Source organism: Oryctolagus cuniculus, chromosome 9, assembly GCF_051225735.1.
Source record: "Oryctolagus cuniculus isolate XC-2025 breed Fujian yellow rabbit chromosome 9, ASM5122573v1, whole genome shotgun sequence".
NCBI classification, from domain to species: Eukaryota; Metazoa; Chordata; class Mammalia; order Lagomorpha; family Leporidae; genus Oryctolagus; species Oryctolagus cuniculus.
This window is the reverse complement of record NC_142875.1, coordinates 125,563,729-125,587,896: the sequence shown is the minus strand read 5'-3', so window position 1 is coordinate 125,587,896 and position 24,168 is coordinate 125,563,729. Positions and strand designations below refer to the sequence as shown.

The following is a 24,168-nucleotide window of genomic DNA, read 5'->3' as shown; positions in this document are numbered from 1 at the left end:
GCCACTCTGTAGGTAACCCCCAATGGTCATCATCAACCCAAATCTTAGGGGTTAAAGAAGTTATGAAGATAAATTGCCAGGCTTGCCCAGCCAAGCCAGACCCTAGAGTGTCCTTTATTTAATGCCTGGAATTGTTGTAGTTCTTGAGAAAGGCCAGGTGCACTGAGGTTATTCATGGGCCACCCCTTACTTAACATAAAAACCCCTGACTACTGATGGGAGTGGGTGTGGGAGGAGATGCACCTGCCTTTGTCTCCATGCCCCCACCCCCTACCCCCCACCCCATGAACGACACAGGACAATCTCCCATCTGTCCTCTTTCTTCTTGTCCTCTGACTTCGGCAGTCAGTTCTCCCATGCTGGGTTTGTCAGAAACAGCAAATTGAATACTTCATATTGGTGATTTTAGTCACCTATAGCCAGGTAAAAAATGATTTCAAGTCACTACAATATACAGAAAAAAGCAGCAGAAAAATCACTTTTTATGTTTGAGACTCTTATCACAGCCAAGACTTGTCACTAGCACTAGGTGCCTTCCATTAGCAGGACAAGAGCATATTAGGGCACGACTCTAATGGGCATTTCCTGAAAGCTAGATCAGCAGAAAAGATGCTCTCTCAGGGAGAACTACAGAATCGAGGGGAATGGAATTGGGAATTAGGGGAAACGATGTACAAATGCAACGCGCCTCAGAGTGAGCTAAGACAAGACAGTCGACAGTCGGGGGCAGGGCATCAACACAGAGGACACACAGAGTTGACAACACAGCATGGTTGTTGCAACTCAGTGCTGCAAAGGAGCAGAAACTGCACCGCAGGGCACAGATATAAAAGTTAACAGTGGGGCTAGCACTGTGGCACAATGGTTAAGCCACGGCCTACAGCGCTAGCATCCCACATTAGGTGCAGGTTTGTGTCCTGGCTGCTCCACTTCCAATCCAGCTGCATGCTAATGGCCTGAGAAAGCAGCAGAGGATAACCCAGGTGCTTTGGGCCCCTGCACCCACATGGGAGACCAGGAAGAAGCTCCTGGCTCCTGGCTTTGGCCTGGCCCACTCCTGGCTGTTGCAGCCATGTGGGGAGTGAAACAGTACACAGAAGGCTTAAAAAAAAAAATTTATTTATTTACTTGAAAGTCAGTTACACAGACAGAGAAGGAGAGGCAGAGAGAGAGAGAAAAAGAAAAAGAGGGATCTTCCATCCACTGATTCACTCCCCAATTGGCTGCAATGGCCAGAGCTGGGCCAATCCAAAGCCAGGAGCCAGAAGCTTCTTTCAGGTCTCCCACACAGCTGCAAGGACCCAAGGACTTGGGTCGTCATCTACTGCTTTCCCAGGCCACAGCAGAGAGCTGGATGGGAAGTGGAGTAGTCAGGACTTGAACCAGTGCCCATATGGAATGCCCGCACTGCAGGTAGTGGCTTTCAGCGCCAGCCCCAGAAGATTCACTCTTTCTCTCTTTCTTTCTCTCTCTACCCCTCTCTCTCTCTTCTGCCTTTCAAATAAATAATTAAAAAAAAAAAAAACTAAACAGGAAGATAAATGGTTTCAGATGATGAGATGGGATGTCACTGAGTTCTCTACAAGGAATGAGGCTGCCAGAGACAGTGAAAGTTACCAGGCACACCCAATGGAGAGCCATCTTTTTGATTAATTAAAGTCTGCATTTTACCCCAATATGAATATAACAGCATTCCACCACCCTCCAACACAATGAAGCCTTGTTTCTCTCAGGTTAAAGCATAACACACAGCTCTGAGCATCTGCCAGGCAACCACTCGTCAAGGCCATCACCCCAGCCAGCCTAAGGCTGGATTGCTCCTGCCTAAGCTTATCTTCTCCCCATTCCAACACCACTCACCTATCCCCAACAGGAGATCTGAAGTCCTCTCACCATCAGCCTACCTACCTGTACTCTCTCATCCTCTGTCTTTCTCCCATTCTGAAAAGTTCTCTTTTCTGGTGGAGAAAAGTAGTCATTAGTAGACACTTAATATTTTTTATTGACTTACAGACTGACTTCTCAGATATACGGGGGAAGTTCCAATGCCCACATGCAAGTATGAATGTAAGACTGGGTAGTGGGTTCAATATCGTATTTCATAAGCCAGGGAGCCAGGAGCCTGGAACTCCAGCAGTTCTCCCACGTGGGTGGCAGAGGCCCAAGCACTAGGGCCATCTTCCACAGCCTCCCCAGACGCATTAAAGGGGAACTGGATAGGACGCAGAGCAGCCAGGACTCACATCAGTGATCTGATACGGGATGCTGGCACTGCCAGTGGAGACTTAATCTGCTGCACAACACTGGTCCCCATCATTTTCTTATCAGGAGGAAATGCAGACGCTGTGGGTAACAGGAAGGCAGTCGTAGTGTGAACAACAGCACAGTTGTCTTACAGGTCAGTTCCTGCAGCACCAGGAGAACTCATTCCTACAAACAATCTCCTAAGAAGACAGTTCAAGTGCTCAGGCCAAACAACCATGTGGGAGATGTGGGAGAAGCTCCAGGCTCCTGGTTTCGGCCTGGCACAGCCCCGGTAGTTATAGCCATTTGGGGAATGAACCAGTGGATGTCTCTGGAACTCTGCCTTTCAAACAAATAAAAATAAATCTTTAAAAAACAGTAATGACAACAGCACTCTCGGAATAATTACCTATTATCTTAAGAATGGATAACTATATAAAGAGAGCACTACAATCCTACACATACACACACAAACATGCCCAGCTTCTCCACATGTATAACCAATTACTGATGTTTCATTAAAGTGCAGGTGACTTCCTCCTGAAGAGTAGGTAAGCTCTCTCTCTGTCTTCCTCTCCATCTCCTGACCTGTCTCTGTCTCTCTTATGCTCTCCTCCCTCTTTTCCTTCTTCGCCCCTTCCCTCCAGTCTGTCAGCTTTCCCCCAATAAACACTGTCCCTTAAAAAAAATAGAGTAGACACAATCCACCAATACATCACACACAAGTTCCCCAACAGATGGCACACCTTTCTTGATCACAAAAACTGAGTTCTGTGACTTTTTTTTTGAGGCACAGTACACATTTCCTTTCAATTAATGACTCCATGTTAAAGCAGCTGAACTGCAGCAGAAATGAGTATTTGCTCTGCTTAGAAAATGACCATATACTCTCTAAGACCAAGGACCAAGGAAAGCGTTCCATACAATTCAACATCAATGACACAGAGAACGAATTCTCATGAAAATTGATTTTAAAAAGATTAAAAACACAAGCTTCAGAGTTGCATGATTCCAGAAGTCAGTGTGGCCTCACAATCAAAATGGAAAAACCAGCTTTACATGCCGACTGTATCCAAAGAATCATTCTTTTTTCCTAAAAACTTTTTATGAAAGGGGAAATCATACAGTCTTTGTAAGTACTCATACTACTCTTCAAAAAAAATGTATTTGAAAGGCAGAACTGCAAAGTGGAAGGGAGGAAGCAAATGTGAGAGAGCGACCTTCTGCCTACTAGTTCACTCCCCATATGGCTGCAAAAGTCAGGGCTGTGCCAGGCTGAGCCAGGAGCCCAGGACTTCATCCGGTCTCTCATGCGGGTAAGAGGCCCAGGCACTTCCGCTGCTTTGCCAGGCACATTATCAGAGCTGGACTGGAAGTGGAGCACCAGAGATTTGAACCAGGGTCCGTAAGGGATGCTGGCATTCCAAGCTGCGGCCTCACCTGCTATTCTTCAAAAACAAACAAACAAAACAAAACAAAACAAAAACAGAAAGGAAGGAAACAAAGTACTGAATACTGCTATTCCTGGATTTCTCCTATTTGTACTGTTGTTACCTGTGAATCCACCTGATGATACAGGACCCTGCTGGAAGGTATCTATGACTAATCTGAGACCTTAGTTTGCATTTCTAAGAATTTTACTATAAATTCTCCTTGAATCAGCTGTGAGCATCTCAAGCATTTTGTTATCCCCTCCCCACATTTCCTATATGGTAAATATAATAATTTATTTAGTTAGTTGCCTTTGGGACACTTGAAAAAGCAAGGGCTAATTGCGATGTAAACCATAAGGTCAACTTTCCTGATAGATACAATAATAAGATGGTCACACGTTACTTCAATTTTTTTAATAGCTGGCATGATACAACTATCCTGTGCACAACTGGAAAGAAATATATTAACTACCTTTCCCAGAAGGGTAAAGTCATCAAATGGTATTTACTCTTCTCCTTGATAGCTTGTAACTTAAACACTAATGATGTAAAACAAACAATACTTCAGGCTGGGCATTTAACCTAGTGGTTAAGATGCAGGTTAAAACGGCTCTGTCCCCTATCAGAGTATGTGGCTTCAATACTCAGCTCCAGCTCCTCTGACTCCAGCTTCCTACTAATGCAGACCCTAGGAGGCAGCAGCAAAATGGCCCAAGTAATCACATTCCTGACACCCACATAGGAGACCCAGATTAAGTTCCCAGCTCCCAGATTCACAGGAATGGGGAGATGGGGGCACTCACTGCCATTCTCTCTCTCCACCCTCTACTTTGTCTCTGTGTCTTCCTGTTACTCAAATAAATTATTTTCAGAAACTAATAACACTTGAGTACTATGACATAGAGCCAAAATATTTTAGCTTACAAGGTAACAAGAGAGAAAAGAAAAAATATATATACATATATGTGTGTGTAGTTGCAGTTGACAAAGCATTCTCCCAACAAAATAAGGAGAAAATACAGCTGCCAATTATTTCTGTATCTGGTGAGTTGGTCATAGTTGGAATTCATAATTCACTACACATTCTGTATTTCCTTTGCCTTTGACAAGCACATCAACTGGCTGTGACTGCCTACTTCATAGAGTGATCCTAACCTTCATTCCAAAAGTGTTCAGGCCTCAGTAATGTTTCCTGGGTTGGACTGTTGTAGTTTTCCACTGACCTTAATCACAGCTCATGCTAATATGAGATACCCCAAGGAATCTCCTGTTTTCCAGCCATACTCCTCCTTACCTATATAATAAAATCAAATTCCCTACTCAATGGTCAAGTCCTCAAGCCAGCACAATAACTATTCTCTTGGCCTATCGCTTCACAGGCATGAGGAGCCCATATTGCCCAGGTTAAAAGTGTTAAGTTATGTTTTAATGAAACTGTTGCTGTGTCTCCTAATAAAAGCATTCCAATACCCTCTAGAAGTAAGACTTCTAGGCCAGCAAGTAATAAGGTCACAGAAATAGGATGCAATAAGTTTGCTCATGAGCCACAGAGGTAACAGTGAATGGAGCCGCTCCCAATTTAACCCTTTATTTCAGGACCGATTAATTCTGGCAGGGGAAAAACAGAGCACATACAGACTTTTGGAGAATTCCGCCCCAACTTATAAAGGCACATCCACAAAGCAAGCACTGTAACTGGGTCTTCAAAGCCCATTCCACTGCCAAGTGAAGCCAGCTGCTTGAGCATGGTGGGAAAACGTGGTAAAAGCAGTGAATTCCAGGGGCCTGGCTCACTGCAACGCTTCTTTTGTCATGGAGTCCCTTAATCAGAAGCGATGCTGTGTGGAATACATGCTGTGTGGATGGCAAAGAAAGCATTCTGTGAACCTACGCATAGCACGACGGGGAATGTAATCTAGCTGCCACCAGGGAGCCGCTGATCACTGTGGGGAATGGGGCCACATCAGGGCCTCAGTGGTGGTCACTGCTGCTGCAAAATGGACATCCAGCAACAACCGTGCCCCGTCAGCCTTCGTGAGGGGACTCCATGCTGCTGGGCCCATGTGTAAACCCATCCCTGCCACCATGGCCACCCTACCCATGAGCACGGACAGCAACACGGATGGCTGGATGAAAATGCTGACTGAGTGTCCCCACAGAACAGGTCATCCTAACTACCTGAATATTAAAATCCTCTTCTGATGAGGTCACCCTTTGTTGAGAATTCACACAGGAGAAAAATATTCTCATAGTTTTTGTCCACTGAAGAGAGGACTATCTACATATTTCTTCCCAAATTTGTCATCAGTTTTCCAACCACGTTCCTTCCAAGTACCTGATCATCCAGTCAAACGAGTAACTACAGTTCAAAAAATGGCATCTAAACGTACACCGGGCCATCTCTCCTCCCAGGCAAAGTGAATCACCAGGAGCACTGCTCAGTGTTCTTGCTGCTGCGGGAAGTCCCTGCACCACTGTCATTTTTCAGGTGTCCCAGAAAGGGTGGAAGCTCCGCAGCTGTCAACTTTGGATTGGTGCCTGGGTAGCATGCAAAACCATATCTAGAAACCAGGCCTAAGTCTTCTCTTTCTTTGTCAAATGGTTATAGGGAATATCCCATGAGGTTACAGGAACAGACGAGGAGGGAAAACGCAAAATAGCTGAAGCCCTTCTCCTCATCACATGTTGTAGGCCGCTACTCTGTCTTAATTCAGTACCTGATTAATTCTGCTTCTTTGATTCTCCATTGATTCTGCTTCTCTGTGAGGGTTCCTATATCACAAAACAAATAAATCTAAATGAGGAATCTTCAAAAAAAGTTCAGGGAGGGGCCGGCGCTGTGGCGTAGTGGGTAAAGCCGCTGCCTGCAGTGTCAGCATCTCATATGGGTGCCGGTTCTAGTCCTGGCTGCTCCACTTCCAATCCAGCTCTCTGAGAAAGTAGTGGAAGATGGCCTTAGTCCTTGGGCCCCTGCACGGAAACTCCTGGCTCCTGGCTTCGGATCAGCACAGCTCCAGGCATTGCGCCCATCTGGGGAGTGAACCAGAGGATAGAAGACCTCTGTGTGTGTGTGTGTGTGTCTCTCTCTCTTCTCTTTCTCTGTGTAACTCTTCCAAATAAATAAATATATTTTTAAAAAAGTTCACGGAATATGTCTACTATGAAAAAACTGTAGGGATTTCAAAATGTTTTGCACCAAAAGAAACTGCTTAGTGGGCCCATGTCAGAAAGTTCAGCCTCATCCAGCTTTAAGACCCTTCACCATCATCCCCACCCTTGGTATGCACTCCCACACATGTGCCTGGATTTCTGTATGTCAAGCAGAGAACTCCAGCTGTTCTCTAGAAATGCAGCACTGTCCTCACAGGCCACACCTCATGCCTCATCTGCAGGGGCCTTTGCCGACTTAGGTGCAGCCTAGAAGCGAATGAGGTGAGAGGTGGATCCTGACAGGATTCAGCATCGTTCTGCCTGAACACTGCTCAGAAGAGGCCAGTGCAGTTGTTGCAGGCAATGTCAAGCTAACCCCTTGGAAGGGGAGTGGAAAGGACGCTTCCACTGGGGGCAGGGGAAAGTCTCCTCTTCACAAGGACTCACGAGAATTTAGAAATGCAAGGCTCCCAGCTTCATCATGCTCCACCCGTGCATCCCTATTCCAACTCTCAGGACTCCAGGCCTTTCCAAGCATGCCTTCAGTCTAACGTACTGATTTACATTACTCTCATGTTCTTAACCAGGAGGCCATGAAAATCCCTGAGTGGCATTTATTTCTGTACCCCTCAGGGCCTAAACGTGTCGGAAATAAAGTTGGTGCTCGACAAAGATTTCTATCGAACTGAGTTTTGTTTCTTAACCAATCTCAATTCTCCACTATCTAACTTTCACAGACAAGTTCTGACACTTATTAAGTCCTTATTTATGCATCTATCAAATCTGCAGCTACCTCAGAAAAGCGACATGCTCACTAAAGCAAACATATAAAGGACTTACTGCTCGCATTTCTCTAAGATGATATAAAACATGTTCTAACTACTAATTTTCATTTCTTTGTGAATTAAAAGTACCAGGATGCTAAGCACATTTTTCATTTGATCCTGCCTTTAGAATGAATCATCTGTAATTTTTTTTACCTCCCCACCTAATAACTGAGTAATAATTCTATCTATAAAAGACTTATAACACATATACACTCTAATCAATTCAGACTATAATTAATCAGCATTTTAAAAGAAAAAAATACATGTCTGAGGCACACCTTCAATCTTCTTTTCTGACATCATATAAGCAATAACTGAAAGAGTTCTCATCTTCAGGGCGGCGCTGTGGTGCAGCAGATTAAGCCTACGCCTGTAGCAGCAGCATCCCACAAGGGTGCCAGATCAAGTCCTGGCTGCTCCACTTCCGCTCCCTGCTCATGCTCCTGGGAAAGCAGAAGAAGATAGCCCAAGTATTTGGGCCCCTGCACTCATATGGAAACCCAGAAGTTTCTGGCTCCTTGTTTTGACCCGGTCCATTCCTGGTTGTTGCAGAGTGAACCAGCAGTTGGAAAGTATCTCTCTCTCTCCCTCTCTATAGCTCTGAATTTCAAATAAATAAATAAATCTATTTAAAAAATAAAGACTTTTCATCTTCATCATTTTGTAAACTATCTGTGCTATCAATAAAAATCCAAAGAATTCCCAACAGCAAACCAGACACAACATTCTTTGTATGTCACAATGCCAGGGCCCTACAGAAGCACCAACTGGCCCTGTTCCTCCACCGAACAAACATGCAATCAAACCCAAAAATGCTACCTCTTGGGTGACAACGATGACATTTACAAGCTTTATTTACTGAGTTCCTTTACTTGCATATAAGCATTCCTCTAGTTACATGTAAACATCCTTGTTTGGTGTATTCACATGCATTTTATACTGAGTATACACCACAGAAGGATTAGCTGTACTTCTAGAAACCTATTCTACGGCCTTCAGGAAATTCAGTGAAATAAACCAAGTCCTTGACATCTTTAAATCCATGAAGTGTGAAAATCTGAAATTTCCTGTGCTAGGCACTGCTAATTTTGGATGGTGAAATATGTAATGGCTTTACTTAAAGACATGCTAGTATGCTTCACTGCAAGTGAATAAGTAAGTCCACTACAGCAGAGGCTAATGTGGGCATGAAAAGGTGTCTCCAGCAATCGTTCACAACATCTGCAGAACATTTATGTCCTCAAGTAGAACACAGAAAGTCACATACATTCGCAGTGCAAGACCACAAAGATATTACATAATACAACTACACTTTAACCCTACCTTCTTATAAACTATTTGAAGGCAATAATCATGTGAATTTCTTCCATAGTACTGGAAAGTAATAATCCCAAATATGACTAATCAAAGTCTTGCAAAAACCTAGGAAGCATCTAATCAAGACAAGTGGCTGAACTTTGCTAAGAACAGCAAACTCTCTGGCATTTTAACTTTTCCTATGCCTGTTTCCCACTCCCTGGCACCATGATAATCTTGAATACCAACAAGTTCAAAACCACAACAAAATTGAGAAGCCTGGCAGGAATCTGAAACACACTACAAAACTGGAACTCCTACAAAACTCCATTCCCTGAAACTCTCATTACTGACTTGTCTGGCCGTTCCCTGGAAAACACCAAATGTGTGCTTGTCCCCATTTGACATGACTCAGAGCTTGCCCACTGCCAGTAACCTTTTCCCCAGATGGCACTGGTCAAGAGCAAAGCCAGCTGTTGAACACCACATTTGCTGGGTGAAAGTAACACTTGGAGCAAAAGGCTCACCCAAGTCTTAAACTTTAAAACCTATGAAACACGCTATCCACTACTAGGCAAGCCAGAGTGGGGGATAATGTTTTCTTCAACACCTAGGAGGCCAAGAATCGGTACGCCCATCCAGGGCTCTGCGAGGGCTCCAACCTTCAGGCTCAGAACAAGCAGAAAGTGAAGGTGAACACAGAGTTGTAAACCACCTGCCCAAGTGTTGAAGGCATGCCCCATCACGCAGAGACGCTTGGCAAAGGCTAGGACACACCCTGGTTCCAGGCATTTAAGGAAGTAATTATCTAAACAGGAGTATCCACTAAGCTAACACTGCAGACACTTCAGTACCACACAGAATGAGAGCTCACATGGAGTTCAGGAAAGTCACCAAACACAGAGACAGCAACAAAAGTTGCAAGAAACAGCAACAGCAACAGCCCGACCCTAGGGAGGAGATGGAATCTGCCTTCCAGAGTAACTACAATGTTACTGTTCTGTTTTGTTTTGTTTTGTTTTGGACAGGCAGAGTGGACAGTGAGAGAGAGAGAGAGACAGAAAGGTCTTCCTTTGCTGTTGGTTCACCCCTCAATGGCTGCTGCGGCCGGCGCACCACGCTGATCCGATGGCAGGAGCCAGGTCCTTCTCCTGGCCTCCCATGCGGGTGCAGGGCCCAAGCACTTGGGCCATCCTCCACTGCACTCCTGGGCCACAGCAGAGAGCTGGCCTGGAAGAGGAGCAACCGGGACAGAACCGGCGCCCCAACCAGGACTAGATCCCGGGGTGCCAGCGCCACAGGCAGACGATTAGCCTAGTGAGCCGGCTTATTATACCTAGTTTTCAACAACAAAAATCATGAGACATACAAGAAACAGAGTTTCTAGATACTGTCCCTGGGGGCCGGGCTGTAGCACAGCAGGTTAAGCTGCCACTTTTGTTGCTGGCATCTGCTTTTTTTTTTTTTTCTTTTTTTGACAGGCAGAATGGACAGTGAGAGAGACAGAGAGAAAGGTCTTCCTTTTGCCGTTGGTTCACCCTCCAATGGCCGCCGCGGCCGGCGCGCTGCGGCTGGCGCACCACGCTGATCCGATGGCAGGAGCCAGGTGCTTCTCCTGGTCTCCCATGGGGTGCAGGGCCCAAGCACTTGGGCCATCCTCCACTGCACTCCCTGGCCACAGCAAAGAGCTGGCCTGGAAGAGGGGCAACTGGGACAGAATCCGGCGCCCCGACTGGGACTAGAACCCGATGTGCCAGTGCCGCAAGGCGGAGGATTAGCCTAGTGAGCCATGGCGCCAGCTTGGCATCCGCTTCTGATCCAGCTCCCTGCTGATGAGCCTGGGAAAACAGAGAAGATGACCAAACTGCTGGGGCCCCTGCCACCCGTGTGGGACACCTGGAACAAGCTCCTGGCTGCCAGCTGGCCCTGCTCCAGCCATCATGGCCATTTGGGGACTGTACCAGTAGGTAGAAGATCTCCCACTGTCTCTCTTGCAATTCTGCCTTTCAAATGAATAAATAATCAATTAAAAAAAAAAAAACAGATACTCTAAAAATGCTCACAAAGCCTCAAAGAGCTAAAGAAAATCATGTCTTAATAAAGTACGATAACAAAATCTTACAAAGTACAGACTGTTAAAAGACAGAAATCATTGAAAAGTAACAAAGAGAAATCCCAGTTTAAATGCGCAATAACTCAATTAAAAATTTCCCTGGAAGGATTTGACAGCACATTTGTGTGGAAAGAAGAATCAGTGACCTTGAAGGTAGGTCAGTTAAGAGTATTCATCCTGAGGAACAAAAAGAAAACAGAATGAAGAAAAATGAATTGACAGAGCCAGCACTGCGGCACAGGTTAAGCAGCCACCTGCGACACTGGCACCAAATATCGGAGTTCCCACTGGCATATCCTGGCTGCTGCTCTTCGGATCTAGCTCCCTGAGAATGCACCTCGGAAAGCAGCATGGGATGGCCCAGGTTCTTGGGCCCCTGCCACCCTCCTGAGAGGCTCAAGATGGAGCTACTGGCTCCTGGCTTCAGCCTAACCCAGTCCTAGGCTGTTGTGGCCACTTTGGAAGTGAACTGGTGGACGGAAGAATCTTTTTCGCTTCTGTTTTTCCTTCTGTGTCACTCTTTCAAATAAATAAATAAATCTTTCAGCAAATGAAGAGATGGGGCTGGGACTGTGGCATGGAGGGTAAAGCCACTACCTGCATTGCTAGCATCCCGTATAAGCACCAGTTCGAGACCTGGCTACTCCACTTCTGATCTAGCTCTCTGCAATGGCCTGGGAAAGCAGTGGAAAATGGCCCAAGTCCTTGGGCCCCTGTACCCGTGTGGGAGACTTGATAGAAGCTCCTGCCTCTAGATTCAGATCGGCCCAGCTCTGGCCATTGCGGCCATTTGGGGACTGAGCCAGCAGATGGAAGACTTTTCCTTCTGCCTTCGCTTCAGCCTCTCTGGAATTCTGCCTTTAAATAAATAAATAAATCTTTTTAAAAAAAAAAATGAAGAGAACATCAGAAATCTGCATGAAATTTTCAGGCATACCTGTGCATATGTTAATAAGAGTACAAAAAAAAAAAAAAGGAGAGAAAAGTAAGGGTAGAAAGAACACTTCAATAATAATGCAAGAAAACTTCACAAATCCAGTGACATTCATCTACACATCCAAGAAGCTCAACAAAATCCAAATGGAGAAAGTTGGAGTCACACTTTGATATGTCATAGCTAAACTTCTAGAAAAGCAGCAAGAGAGAGGCAACTTAGTTGAAAAATCCTCATTAAGATCTGACATCTTGGGGCCGCCGCCTGCAGTGCCAGCATCCCATATGGGTGCCGGTTTGAGTCCCAGCTGCTCCACTTCCAATCCAGCTCTCTGCTATGGCCTGGGAAAGCAGCAGAAAACAGTCCAAGTCCTTGGACTCCTGCACCTCTGTGGGAGATCTGGAAGAAGCTCCTGGCTCTTGGCTTCAGATCGGTGCAACTCTGGCCGTTGCAGTCAACTGAGGAGTGAACCAATGGATGGAAGAACACTCTCTCTCTGTCTCTGCCTCTCCTTCTGTGTAACTCTTTCAAATAAATAAATAAATCTTTTTAAAAAAAAATCTGACATCTTGGGGCAGTGTTGTAGTGCAGAGCATTAAGCTGCCATTTGCAGTGTCCATATCTCCCATTGAGCGCCAGTTCCTGTCCCACTGATCCACTTCAGATTCAGCTCCCTGCTAATGCAACTGAGAGAGCAGCCAAAGACGGCCACGTCCTTGGGTCCCTGTAACCACATGGGTGATCCAGAAGAAGCTCCTGGCTCCTGACTTTGGCTTGACCCAGCTCTGGTTGCAGCAATGATTTGGGGAGTGAATCAACAGATGAAGCTCTCCCTCTGTCCTTCTCTCACTTTGCCTTTCAAATAAAATTAAGAAAAAAAGATTTGATATCTAAGTTCTCATTATAACCATGGTATGGGGGGGGGGGGGCGCGGTTAGTCACTATTGCAGCTCAGCAAGTTAAGCTACTCATTGCAATTCCTTTGTCACATCCCACACTGGAGCAATGGTTCCAGTTGCAGCTGCTAAGCTTCAGATCCAGCTCCCTGTTAATGCCCCTGGGAAAGCAGCAGAAAATGGCCCAAGTGCCAGGGCTCTTGCACCCACCTGGGAGACCTGGATAGAGTTCCAGGCTCCTAGCTTCAGCCTGCCCAGACCCAGCCTCAACCATTGCAGTCACCTGGGGAGGTAAAGGAAGAAAACAAAAACCTGAAAGAAACAACTCAATTCCAAAATCAGCACAACTAATCTTGATGTGAGGACAAAATTTTAAGAGTTTTCCAATAAACATACACACACACACACACAGAGAGAGAGAGAGAGAGAGAGAGAGAAAACTTACTGCTAGTAGATCTTATGTAGGAGAAACACTCCTAGGAATCCCTCATGCTGAAATGAAAGGGCCAGCGGCAGTACCAGGTCAAAGCACTGGTAAAGGTGACGGCATAAGTCAACAGAAAGGACAGAACAAGGTGCGTATACATCTGTGACAGCCGCATAGAGTGAAAATTCTAATTCTGGAGTGATGAGCATCAATGTAAAGAACTGGACGGTGTGTAACAGCAGCACAGAAGAATGGAGCTGTCAGGAGTGAAGCTTTAACAAACTAACTAAGCTGTTATAAATCAAGATGTTATTTGTAATTCCCAGGGCAACTGCTAAGAACATAACTCAAAAGAAAAATCTATAGTAAAAAAGTAACAAGGGGAGAGTTGGCAGAGAAAGCAGTGGTAAAGAAATTAATGAACAACAAACTCACTAAGGGCATAACTGAAAACAAACAACAGAATGCAGGCCTAAAGCCCTGGACCTTATGAGTAATTACATTAACTGTAAACAGATTCAACAATCCAATCAAAAGGCAGAAACTGGCAGAATGAATAAAAAGAAATTAATAAATCTCTTCTTACAGGCAAAACTTAGAGCATCTAGGGGGCAGTGTTGTGGCATACTGCTCCACTTCTGATCCAGCTCCCTGCTGTTGGCCTAAGAGGGCAGCAGCAGATGGCTCAAGTGCCCCTGCATCCACGTGGGAAAAACCTAGAAAGAAGCTTCTGGCTCCTGGCTTCTGGCCTGCTCAGCCCTGGCTGTTGAGGCCATCTGAGCGGTGAACCAGCAGATGGAAGACCTCTTTCTCTCTCCCTCCTCTCTCTCTCAAATAATTAAATCTTAAATTAAAAAAAAAAAAAAAGTAAAGCATCTAAATTTCTCATAAAAACCAGCACTAGTGGTTAAACACTTTTCTCAACTTTGCGGAATAGGAGAGTTTATTATAACCTCTCTTCTGGCTCAGGGTGGCCCATTTAATGTCTCTGAGCTTTCACGGGCTTATTTTTTCAAACTCAACTGGGGAAAATGACAAAAGGTATGACCTCATTTTAAGTTTCCTTTATCAAATTCATAATTAAGTGGCACTAATCTCACCTTTAATCACTATCTGTTATTGATTCTAAGCCTGTAGCTCAATAGTGTTCACGTAAACCCTCATCCTTCAGTGAAACGTGGATCCCATGTGATACTGCAGCACCGTCTGTACTACAGTTGCAGTTCTGAATTCTTCTAACACGAAAGTAAAGCACGCTTGCTCTCTGCCCTTCTGGCCAGCATCTCCATTATCAAGGCACTTTCCATAGGTGATCGCAGACAGAAGAAAGTCAACCACTTCGGCACCTCAAGCAAACGGTGAGTCCACACTCCACAAATTAAGTTATTATTTTCTTCATACTCTGTGTTGAAATGCTCGCTACAAATAGCAAAATGTGTACAGCCTTCTAAGGAAAACAAACTGTTTTACCCAATTTATAACACGGTATATTTGAAAGCAGCTAGTATAATATCTGGTCCTCATTTATTAAACATTAATAAAAAAGATTTTTCTCATTTCAAAAGTTTGAAATCAATGGATTCTCTGTTAGTGACAATAAACGTGTCCTTAATCCTTTAAGTAAGATCCGATGCCACATGGCCAACAGCCTTTGATCTTTTAGTGAAACTTTGACAGGGAAGAAAGACCATATACAGGTCAAGAAAAATTGAAACTAATGGGAATAAAAAAGACTTCAAAGGACACAAATTTGGGCTCACATGACGCCTTCTCATGGTGATGTCATTATTTCTTAGTAAGTTTATCTTAAGCATTGAAATTAGTACACAGAATCAAAGTAATCATAATAAATACAAAATACTGAAAAGAATTTAATACTGGTAGTATAGTCTACAACCAAAAGCACAGATTAAGGAATATTTGCGCTCAAACTCCAGCTCTACTGCTCACTATCAACACAATCCCCTGTGAGTTTGTTCACTTGTCGCACACTGTTTTCTTGCCTATGAAAAGGGGAAAATGCCACTGCCAAACAGCAGTGGTTGGAATTCAATAAAACAACATACATAAAAGAACTGTGCATGATATCAGACAAAAAGACTTCCACGGTTCACATCAGGTATGGATTGTATCTTATATCATAGAGAATGCATCTAGGCCACAGTAACACAGTACTTCTGGGAACAGAAAAGTAATTTAATTATCCCAGACCCTAAACCTGTAAAAAAAAATGTTTTTTTTTTTTTTTTTTTTTTTTTTTTTTTTTTGACAGGCAGAGTGGACAGTGAGAGAGAGAGAGACAGAGAGAGAAAGGTCTTCCTTTGCCGTTGGTTCACCCTCCAATGGCCGCCGCTGCAGCCGGCGCACCGCGCTGATCCTGGCAGGAGCCAGGAGCCAGGTGCTTTTCCTGGTCTCCCATGGGGTGCAGGGCCCAAGCACCTGGGCCATCCTCCACTGCACTCCCTGGCCATAGCAGAGAGCTGGCCTGGAAGAGGGGCAACCGGGACAGAATCCGGCGCCCCAACCGGGACTAGAACCCGGTGTGCCGGCGCCGCAAGGTGGAGGATTAGCCTAGTGAGCCACGGCGCCGGCCAAAAAAAATGTTTTGAACTACGTAATCTCTAACAAACTTCAAGTTTCTGGATTCAAGTATTCCTTAAAAAGTTTCAAGTATTCTACCTTGATAGTGACACCAAATTTGTAAAAATAAACAGCTAGACAACAAATTTCAGAAACACCAAACGGGGTGGGCATTTGGTACGGTGGTTAAGATGCCACTGGGCACGTCCATATCCCGTTTGTCTCCCTGGGTTGTACTGCCTCCTCACCTGATTCCAGCTTCCCGCAGATGTACACCCTGGAGGCAGTGGGTGCTGACATCAGTGCTTGGATTCCTGTAACCCAGGTAGGAGACCAGACTGAGTTCCCAACTGTGACATCAATCTGGTCCTGCTCTGGCTGCTGCCAGTATTTGAGGAGTGAACCGATAAATGGGAGATGTCTCTCTCTCCCCTGCCCCTTCCATTTCCCTCTGTTTCTACCTTTCAAATAAACAACAACAAAAATATACCAAATGAAATAAAAAGTCAATGTGCACTGAGAACCTGAAAAAATTTCATACAACTTCAGTGATAACCAATTTTTTAGAAATGAAAATTCTCAGAGTTAGGCACAAAGATTAGTATTAGTTTCCATGAGGAAAACTTAATACAATTTTACTATCTGGCAAAAATAACATAACTACACAATAGCACAGCCATATTACATTAGTCTATAAGCATTACAATCAGATTGTCAAAACAATCTGGGGTATAATAAGTACTCACAATGTGAAGCTGAGTGAAAAAGGGCGAAACATAAAGCAAAATTTAAATTTTCATTTAATAAAGTATGTATAAAACATTGACAGAAAGACCATGAAAATGTTAGTACAAGCTATCTCAGGTTAATGGAAACAGGGAGACTCTTCTTTATAGGATTACTTATTTTTAAATTCTCTATTATAATCAACTTATAATCCAAAAAGCAATTCCATATTCATTTATGAAATAAAATTTCAAAAGGAAAGAAAATCTGAGCAAATGAGGAACTGGAGTTCTTCCTCTATCTGTTCAGAAAAAAAAAAAAGTATCTGCAGAAAATATACAGCTGACAACACAGTAGCAAATCATGCCTTCTCTGCTGAGATGACTACCAGGACAAGGACGTCCGTTCTTACTTGTCCTATTCCATGTAACTAGAGGTCCTAGCCAACACAATGAGACAAGCAAGCAAGCAAAGGCAAACAGATGGGAAAATCTGACTTAGTGTCTATATGACTTGGTCCATGCAGAAAATGCCAGTTAGTCTTCAAAAACTGCTAGTTTCAGATTCAATATTTACATATACACTGATTTATTTATGGAAACAACTGGAAATTGAGGTGTTTTAAAAGATTTCATTTATAATGGCACCAAATAACATGAAGCAATTACATACAAACCTAAGTGCAAAATTTTTATTAAAACTTAAAAAAAAGATAAATCAGACTTAAACGAAACAGGTATTTTATTAATTAAAAAACAACAGCTAAGATGTCAATCATCCCAAATTAATACATAATTGCAAAGCAGTATAAATCATCCCACGAAGCTTTTCTATAGAAAGAGATATGCTGGTTCTAAAAACGGCATGGAAAAGGAAGGAGCTGAAACAATCTAAAAGACAACACAAGTTGGAGGACCCCGATTACGGATTTCAAGACACACTAGGGGGCGGGTGCTGAGGCAAAGCGGGTAAAGCTGCCACTTGCAATGCCGGCATCCCACATGGGCACCGGTTCGAGACCCAGCTGCTCCACTTCCAACCCAGCTCTTTGCTATGGCCTGGGAAAGCAGAAGAAGATGGCCCAAGTCCTTGGGCCCATGCACCTGTGTGAGAGACCCACAAGAAGCTCCTGGTTTCCAGTTTCGGATGGGCATAGCTCTGACCATTGCAGGCAACTGGGGCGTGAACCAGCAGATGCAACACCTCTCTTTATCTCTGCCTCTCCTTATCTGTGTAACCCTGACTTCCAAATAAATAAATAAATCCTTAAAAAAAAGACACACTAGATGCTACAGTAACAAAGACTGTGTGATTCTGGCCACAGGAGACATACACAAAAGCTGGAACAGAGGATCTAGAAATAGAGTCACACATGCATAATTGATTTTTGGCAAAAGTGCCAAAAAAATTCACAAAGGAAAACAGCAAAAACTGTCTTTTCAGGCCAGCACTGTGCACAGCAGGTAAAGCCACTGCCTGCAGTGCTGGCTGGCATCTATATGGGTGCCAGTTCAAGTCCCAGCTGTTCTACTTCCAATGGGCCCAGCTCCAGCCGTTGCAGCCATTTGGGGAGTGAACCAGCGGATGGAAGACCTCTCTCTCTCTCTCTCTCTCTCTCTCTCTCTCTGTCTCTGCTTCTAACTCTGCCTTTCAAACAAATAAGAAATGAATACATCTTAAAAGAAAAAGTAATTGTCTTTTCAACAAGTATAAGGAGAAGTTGGCATCCATATTAGGAAGCAAGGGCAGAGCTGGGGAGAGAAACTTCATCCACTCCACGCGGTATAAAAAGTTAACTCAAAATGATCACAGACCTAAATAAAAAATCCATAACAATACGAAAGTTATAGACGAAAACAGAACAAATAACCTTCGCAATGTTGAGTTGGGCTACAGAATTTTTTGGGACACAAAGCACAAGTTATAAAACAAAAAACTGATAAACTGGACTTCCTCGGAACTGAAAACTTGGACTCTTAGGAAGACTGTTTTGAAAAATGAAGACAAACCACAAACTCAAAGACAGTATTTGTGAACATGTATAGATAAAAGATTTGTATCCAGACTGTATAAAACTCTTACAACTTAATATTTAAAAATTACAAAATGGATAAAAGATGTGAATAGGCACTTCAACAAAGAGGAGTCACAGATGGCAAATGACAGCACAGGAAGAGATTTCAACACATTAGTCAACAGAAACATTCAAACTGAAACGGAGATGACTTATCTATAATTATCTATTAGAACAGCTAATAATATAAATAAAATGACAAGTGCTGACCAAAATGCCGCATAACTGCAACCATTAAACACCATTAGTGGGACTGCAAAATGAAAACAGCTACCTTAAACAAGAGTTTGGTTCTTACAAAATTGAACATGCACTTGCCGCTTCTACTCCTAGGTAGTTAACCAAGAGAAAGGAGTAGGTCTACACAAACACTTGTGCACCAATGTACAAAGAACTGCACACGAATGAGTACAGCAGCTTCATTCCTACATGCAAGACACCGGAAACAAACTAAATGTCCGCCAATTAGCAAACAGATAAAAATACTATCAAATTTTCACAATAAAACACTACTTGGCAATAAAAACGAACATCACACTGGTATGTGCATCAACGAGTGACAAAAGCGTTCAGTGAAGAAATCAGCCAACAACAGGCTACAACATACTGTATGGCTCCAAGCACAGGACATTCCAGAAAAGGCAAAGCTACAGGGACACACAAGGGACCAGAGATTGTCAGCACCTATCGGTGAGGGTAGAGAGAGGGAACTTTCGGGAATGATGGGAAAGTATTTTTGTCTAGAAGGTGGTGGTCATGATTGTATGACCACATGCACATGTTAGAGTTTATGTGACAATACATTAACAATCTATGTGTTGGGGCCGGCGCTGTGGCATATCAGGTAAAGCCACCGCCTGCAGTGCTGGCATCCCATATGGGCACCATTTTGAGACCCGGCTGTTCCACTTCCAATCTAGCTCTCTGCTATGGCCTGGGAAAGCAGTAGAGGATGGCCCAAGTCCTTGGGCCCCTGTATGCGCGTGGGAGAACTGGAAGAAGCTCCTGGCTCCTGGCTTTGGATCAGCACAGCTCCAGCTGATGTGGCCATCTGGGGCAGTGAACCAGCAGATGGAAGACCTCTCTCTCCCTCCTCTGCGTCTGTGTAACTCTTTCAAGTAAATAAATAAATCTTTAAAAAAAAAAAAAAGAATCTATGTGTTGTAAGCTATATGTTAATTAGCCTAAATATTAAAACAAACAATATATGTGCTTCTGAAAAACATAAATCCTTGTAAATGAGCTAGATCCAGTTTACCAGGTACAGTATTGAGGGAGGAACAGCAGCAAGACCAAAAATCAGTAAAGTACTATAAACCTAAGAATTATCATTGGTAAGTAAGAGGAAATACACACATTGGTAAAAAGTTTCCTTAATGAGATCTGTCAGTGTCTGCACAGAAAATTGAAAATTTTGATGAGCTTTAAGGAAAAATGAAAAGTCACGAGGAACAGGCTGAACAGGCAGCACTGGGATTACAAGCTTACCAAAACACTCCCTGGGGTTCTACCAAATGGAAACCAACACATGAGCCCCAGTCCATTCTCATGTGGAATTCCACTTCCAAGACAAGACACCAAGTCTTCTTTACCCATAATGATTCCCTGTACTTTACAACTCTTTAAGACAGGACACAAGATAGCTCTCGGTAGGCAAATCCATTTAAGCGCCAGACAAGCTGTTAGCCATCTTTCTTCTTTTTATTACTACTATCAAAAAAAAGAAAAGTCCCTATATGATGACTTTCTGCAGTACTTTCATTTGCTAAGTATGCAGATCATTTTAAAAAAAAGTCTCAAATCTTTAAGCCAGTCACTCCAGTAAGATGCATCTTTCCACTTAATAAAAGCGAAGAGGTCAAGTAATAACTTTCATCACTTTGTTTTCTTTATGTTTATTCCATTAGGCTTATACTGTTACTAGGAAACCAGCTCATCCTAAGATTTCCCAGCCCACAGAACAACTTCCTAGCCAACCTAGCGGATCCCAAACTTTGTAACCAGGGCAATTCGCTACCACACAACCTAGCTGGTTAGCTGGCACCACGCAGGTGCACCCTACCTGGCCTTCCCCACGCCCCATTTCCCTTACAGGTACGGTACAACCCATCTCCCCAACGCAGCAGACACCGCGGTGGAAGGCAAGCGCTGGCAGCACAGCCAGTGCGTCGGTCTGAAACCCTCCCAACCAAGTATTCTGGAAGGGGGTAGGGGGCTGTCTCAGGTGGAGGTGAACGCCAGCCCACCACGGGTCACGCCCCGTCCCGCACACGCGTCCGGGAGGAAGGTGGCCTGTGTGCGTGCGTGTGCACGGCTGACGCGGGACAAAGCGGAGAGCTGGAACCCGTGAGGGGCCGCTGAGTCACGTCCTGCGGCGGCCAAGACTTCACCCTCCAGGAAACCAGGCTGCGCCCCGGCTCTCACCAGGGAAGCGAGCGAGAGCGGCGGCGGCAACGTCATCCGACCAAAATCAACACCGGGCGCTGCTCTCCCCGCAGCTGCTGCTCCTTAAAGGGGAGCCAAAAATAGGGCTCGTGGCCGAGGCGGGCGACGCGCACACGTGGAGGAAACAGCTTTCCTGTGGGGTGCAGGGCGCCTCGCCACCGGGCAGCGTCCCCGGCGCCTGCCTTAACCCCGAAAGGCCACTTTCGGGGCCACGCGTGTTCCGGATCGCTACGGGCTAACGTGGCTTCCTAGGGGGCGGCCGCCGCAGAGCGAGTGCCCGGCCGTGCAAGGGGCAAACGAAAACCCGGCGCGTCCGGGGACGCCGCGGCGGGGATCAAAGTCTCGGGTGCGGTGGGCGCGGCGGTGACACAACGGTCACGTGGACTTGTGCGTAGACGACCGTGGAAAGCACTCGCGTCGGCGACGTGCAGGTGCCTCTTCCTGCCGGGCGTGCGCCCCCCGGGCTCCCGGACTCCCGGGCTCCCGGGCCGGCCGCCGCCGCCGCTGAGGGCTGCGCAGACCCCCGCCCGCCCCGCGCGGCCCCGACCCCAGCCCCAGGCCCGGAAGGCGAGCGTCCATTTACCTGCTCCCCGCTCCCGCTCGCCGCCGCCGCCGCCGCGCCGCTCACCACCCCCCGCGGCAGGTGAGCCACCCCCAGCACACGCACACCTCCCCGAGGCGCCACGCCCGGCGCGACCCCAGCCCCTCAGGGCACACCGCGGCCCCAGCCACCCCAGCGGGGGCAGCCCTCACACCTCCCGGCGTCCGACACCTCTGCCCCCGGAAGTTGATTTCCGCCAAGGCCCGCCCCCCAACCCTGCGCCCGTCACTCAACGCGAACGCGCGCGTCACGTGGGCCCCGGCTGAGGCCTGAGCCGGGGCCGCAGGTTCGCAACCTCGCCAGCCCGGGCGCGGATGGTGTTCAGAGGGCTGCCCCGTTGGGGTCTGTCCGGGAGGCTCGCACGGCCCGACCCCTTCTCAGGGACTTCTCCTGTGGATTAACAGCACGTCCTTGCCTACCTCAGCGTGAGAATGCAGTCATGTCCCCAATGAAAACGACGCTCCCGTCTGGGTCTCTGAGGGGCTGGCCCTGACCAGAGCCCACCGGACCTCTGCAGCCACTTCGAAGCAGAGTTCAATAAAATGTGCAGTTGAGCAGAGTGCGTGACGTGTTGTACGTGGACAGCGGCTGCCTGGACTTCGTGTTGCTGGCTGTCCAGGGCGAGACGGCCCGGACACTCCTCGGACTTCAAGAACTCAGCGCTTGACCTGTCCTTTGTGTCCTGAGCTTGGGTGCCACAGAGTTTATTTTCGGCTCTCAAAGCCACCCCGTTTTTTCGGAGCTTTTAATCAAATAGCTTCGCCCGCACAAATAAAGAATGGCAAAATTGTCAGGTTTTTATCTGAAACGTGGAATGGCTATGAGGCTATTTTGGTCCAGTTCAATAGCGAATTAACAGGCCACTTGCATTTTGACCATAGGAGGAAGTTGCAAAATGTTCATTCAACAAGTCGGTAGTGAGTCTGTCCCGGATGTTGTGACAATCCGATAGTGCTAAGACGTCCTCAAGATCTTTGCCTTCAAGGAGCTTACCATCTAATCAGAAAGTCAAGAAACCTGGGTGCTGGGAGCATACAGCTCTGGGATATTCGTAGTCACTGTGTGGCAGGCACTCTAACATCCTGAACATGGTTTTTATCTTCTTTCACTGGAGCAAAATTGGCTCAGACACGCACACTCTGCAGTGGCGGAGGAGCTCTGTGTACTGACACGCCTCTGCTAAGCAGAGAACTGGGTGCGTAGCGAACAGTTTCAGTCCTGAGCAGCTCACTTCTGTATCCTGGATCTTGCCTGCCTCCTTCCTGGTGCGCGCCACACACCTCTTTCCATCGTAGGAACCGCGATGCTTTCTTGCATGTAGCTGTAGACCACCAAGTCAAGGACAACCTCTGCTTTGTACATCCTGCAATCCAATACATCCCCAGAAATCTAGCGCAGTGTCTGGTGATGAGAACAAAGAGGCAATTAATAAATATTTTTTGAGCTGAGTACAGTTCCTTTGATATCATTGTGTCTGTCATATCTCTTTTGCTGGAAACTTCAGGTTAGTTTCTGGAAATTCCATAGCTTTATCTACATGCTCCGTATGTCCCACCTAATGCAGTGTTCAATATTAAACAGATCTATAGTAGTAATAATAATAATATTATATATTATTATATAGCAATTCACTTTTATTGAGCATTTTCTAAGTGCCTGGCATTAAGCTATGTATTTTTAATACATTATCTAATTTGTCATCACACTATACTCACTTTTTTGACAATGATACATACTTCAGGAGGATAAGTTGCCCGAGTAACAGAGTGGAACTTAAAGCTGGATGTGTCTATGAGAATAGCAAGGGAGGGATTTCATCCTGCTGGGCTCACAGTTTATTGTGAAAACAAGTTGCCTATCTCACCCTTGTGGATAGCTTTTTGGTTTATCCTGAGCAAGCCAGATAGGGTAAAGGATTGTAAACCAGGTCTTTTGTTGGGTTTGTCCCCCACCTTATTGATTGAGTTTGTTCCTCAAAACTGTACTTAAAACCACAGTGCCAGTGGGTGCTCTGGGATTTTCCTCTCTTGGAAGCCCCCCTCCATGTCATGCTGGCTGAAAGTCCTTGACTTGAATAAATCTTTTTAAATCTAAAAAAATAAAAAATAAAAAACGCTAGATGTGTCTAACAGAAGGGCTTCATGCTTAGTCACTACAGCCCACTACCTGATTTTCATGTCATTCACTTATCACTGATCCAAACCTACCACTTTCATTAAATCTTTTTCCTAGCCCCACATTAATCTGTGCTTTTTAAATTTACACTTCATTTTAGGATATTCATACAGCTGTACAGCCATCATCACAGTAATTTTCAAATATTTTCATAGGCTCACAAAGAAATCCCACCCCTTGGGCAGTTACTTCCCACACCACCCCTCTCCCGACCCCCCCACCCCTCCTCACCCCACCTCCCTACTCA

General features: G+C 45.4%; 1 protein-coding gene across 32 annotated transcripts in view; it reads right to left on the bottom strand.

The window, feature by feature from the left end:
- The window catches only part of CCDC91 (coiled-coil domain containing 91), a 348,878-nt gene extending 326,927 nt beyond the window's left edge, over nt 1-21,951 (bottom strand). For 6 of the 32 annotated variants that reach the window (XM_070049576.2, XM_051850365.3, XM_051850366.3 and 3 more), the window contains exon 1: nt 21,729-21,927. Coding sequence is in view for 3 of the 32 variants with exons in the window: in XM_070049577.2 (XP_069905678.1) it covers nt 1,909-1,958; nt 13,104-13,167 (114 nt within the window). In the remaining 29 variants the exon portion in view is untranslated. Of the gene's footprint in view, nt 1-1,908; nt 1,959-13,103; nt 13,177-21,124; nt 21,482-21,728 lie in introns of those variants that run through there. The other 26 variants (XM_051850358.3, XM_070049592.2, XM_089304790.1 and 23 more) reach the window with 19 other exon arrangements.
- Nucleotides 21,952-24,168: the final 2,217 nt, after the last annotated feature.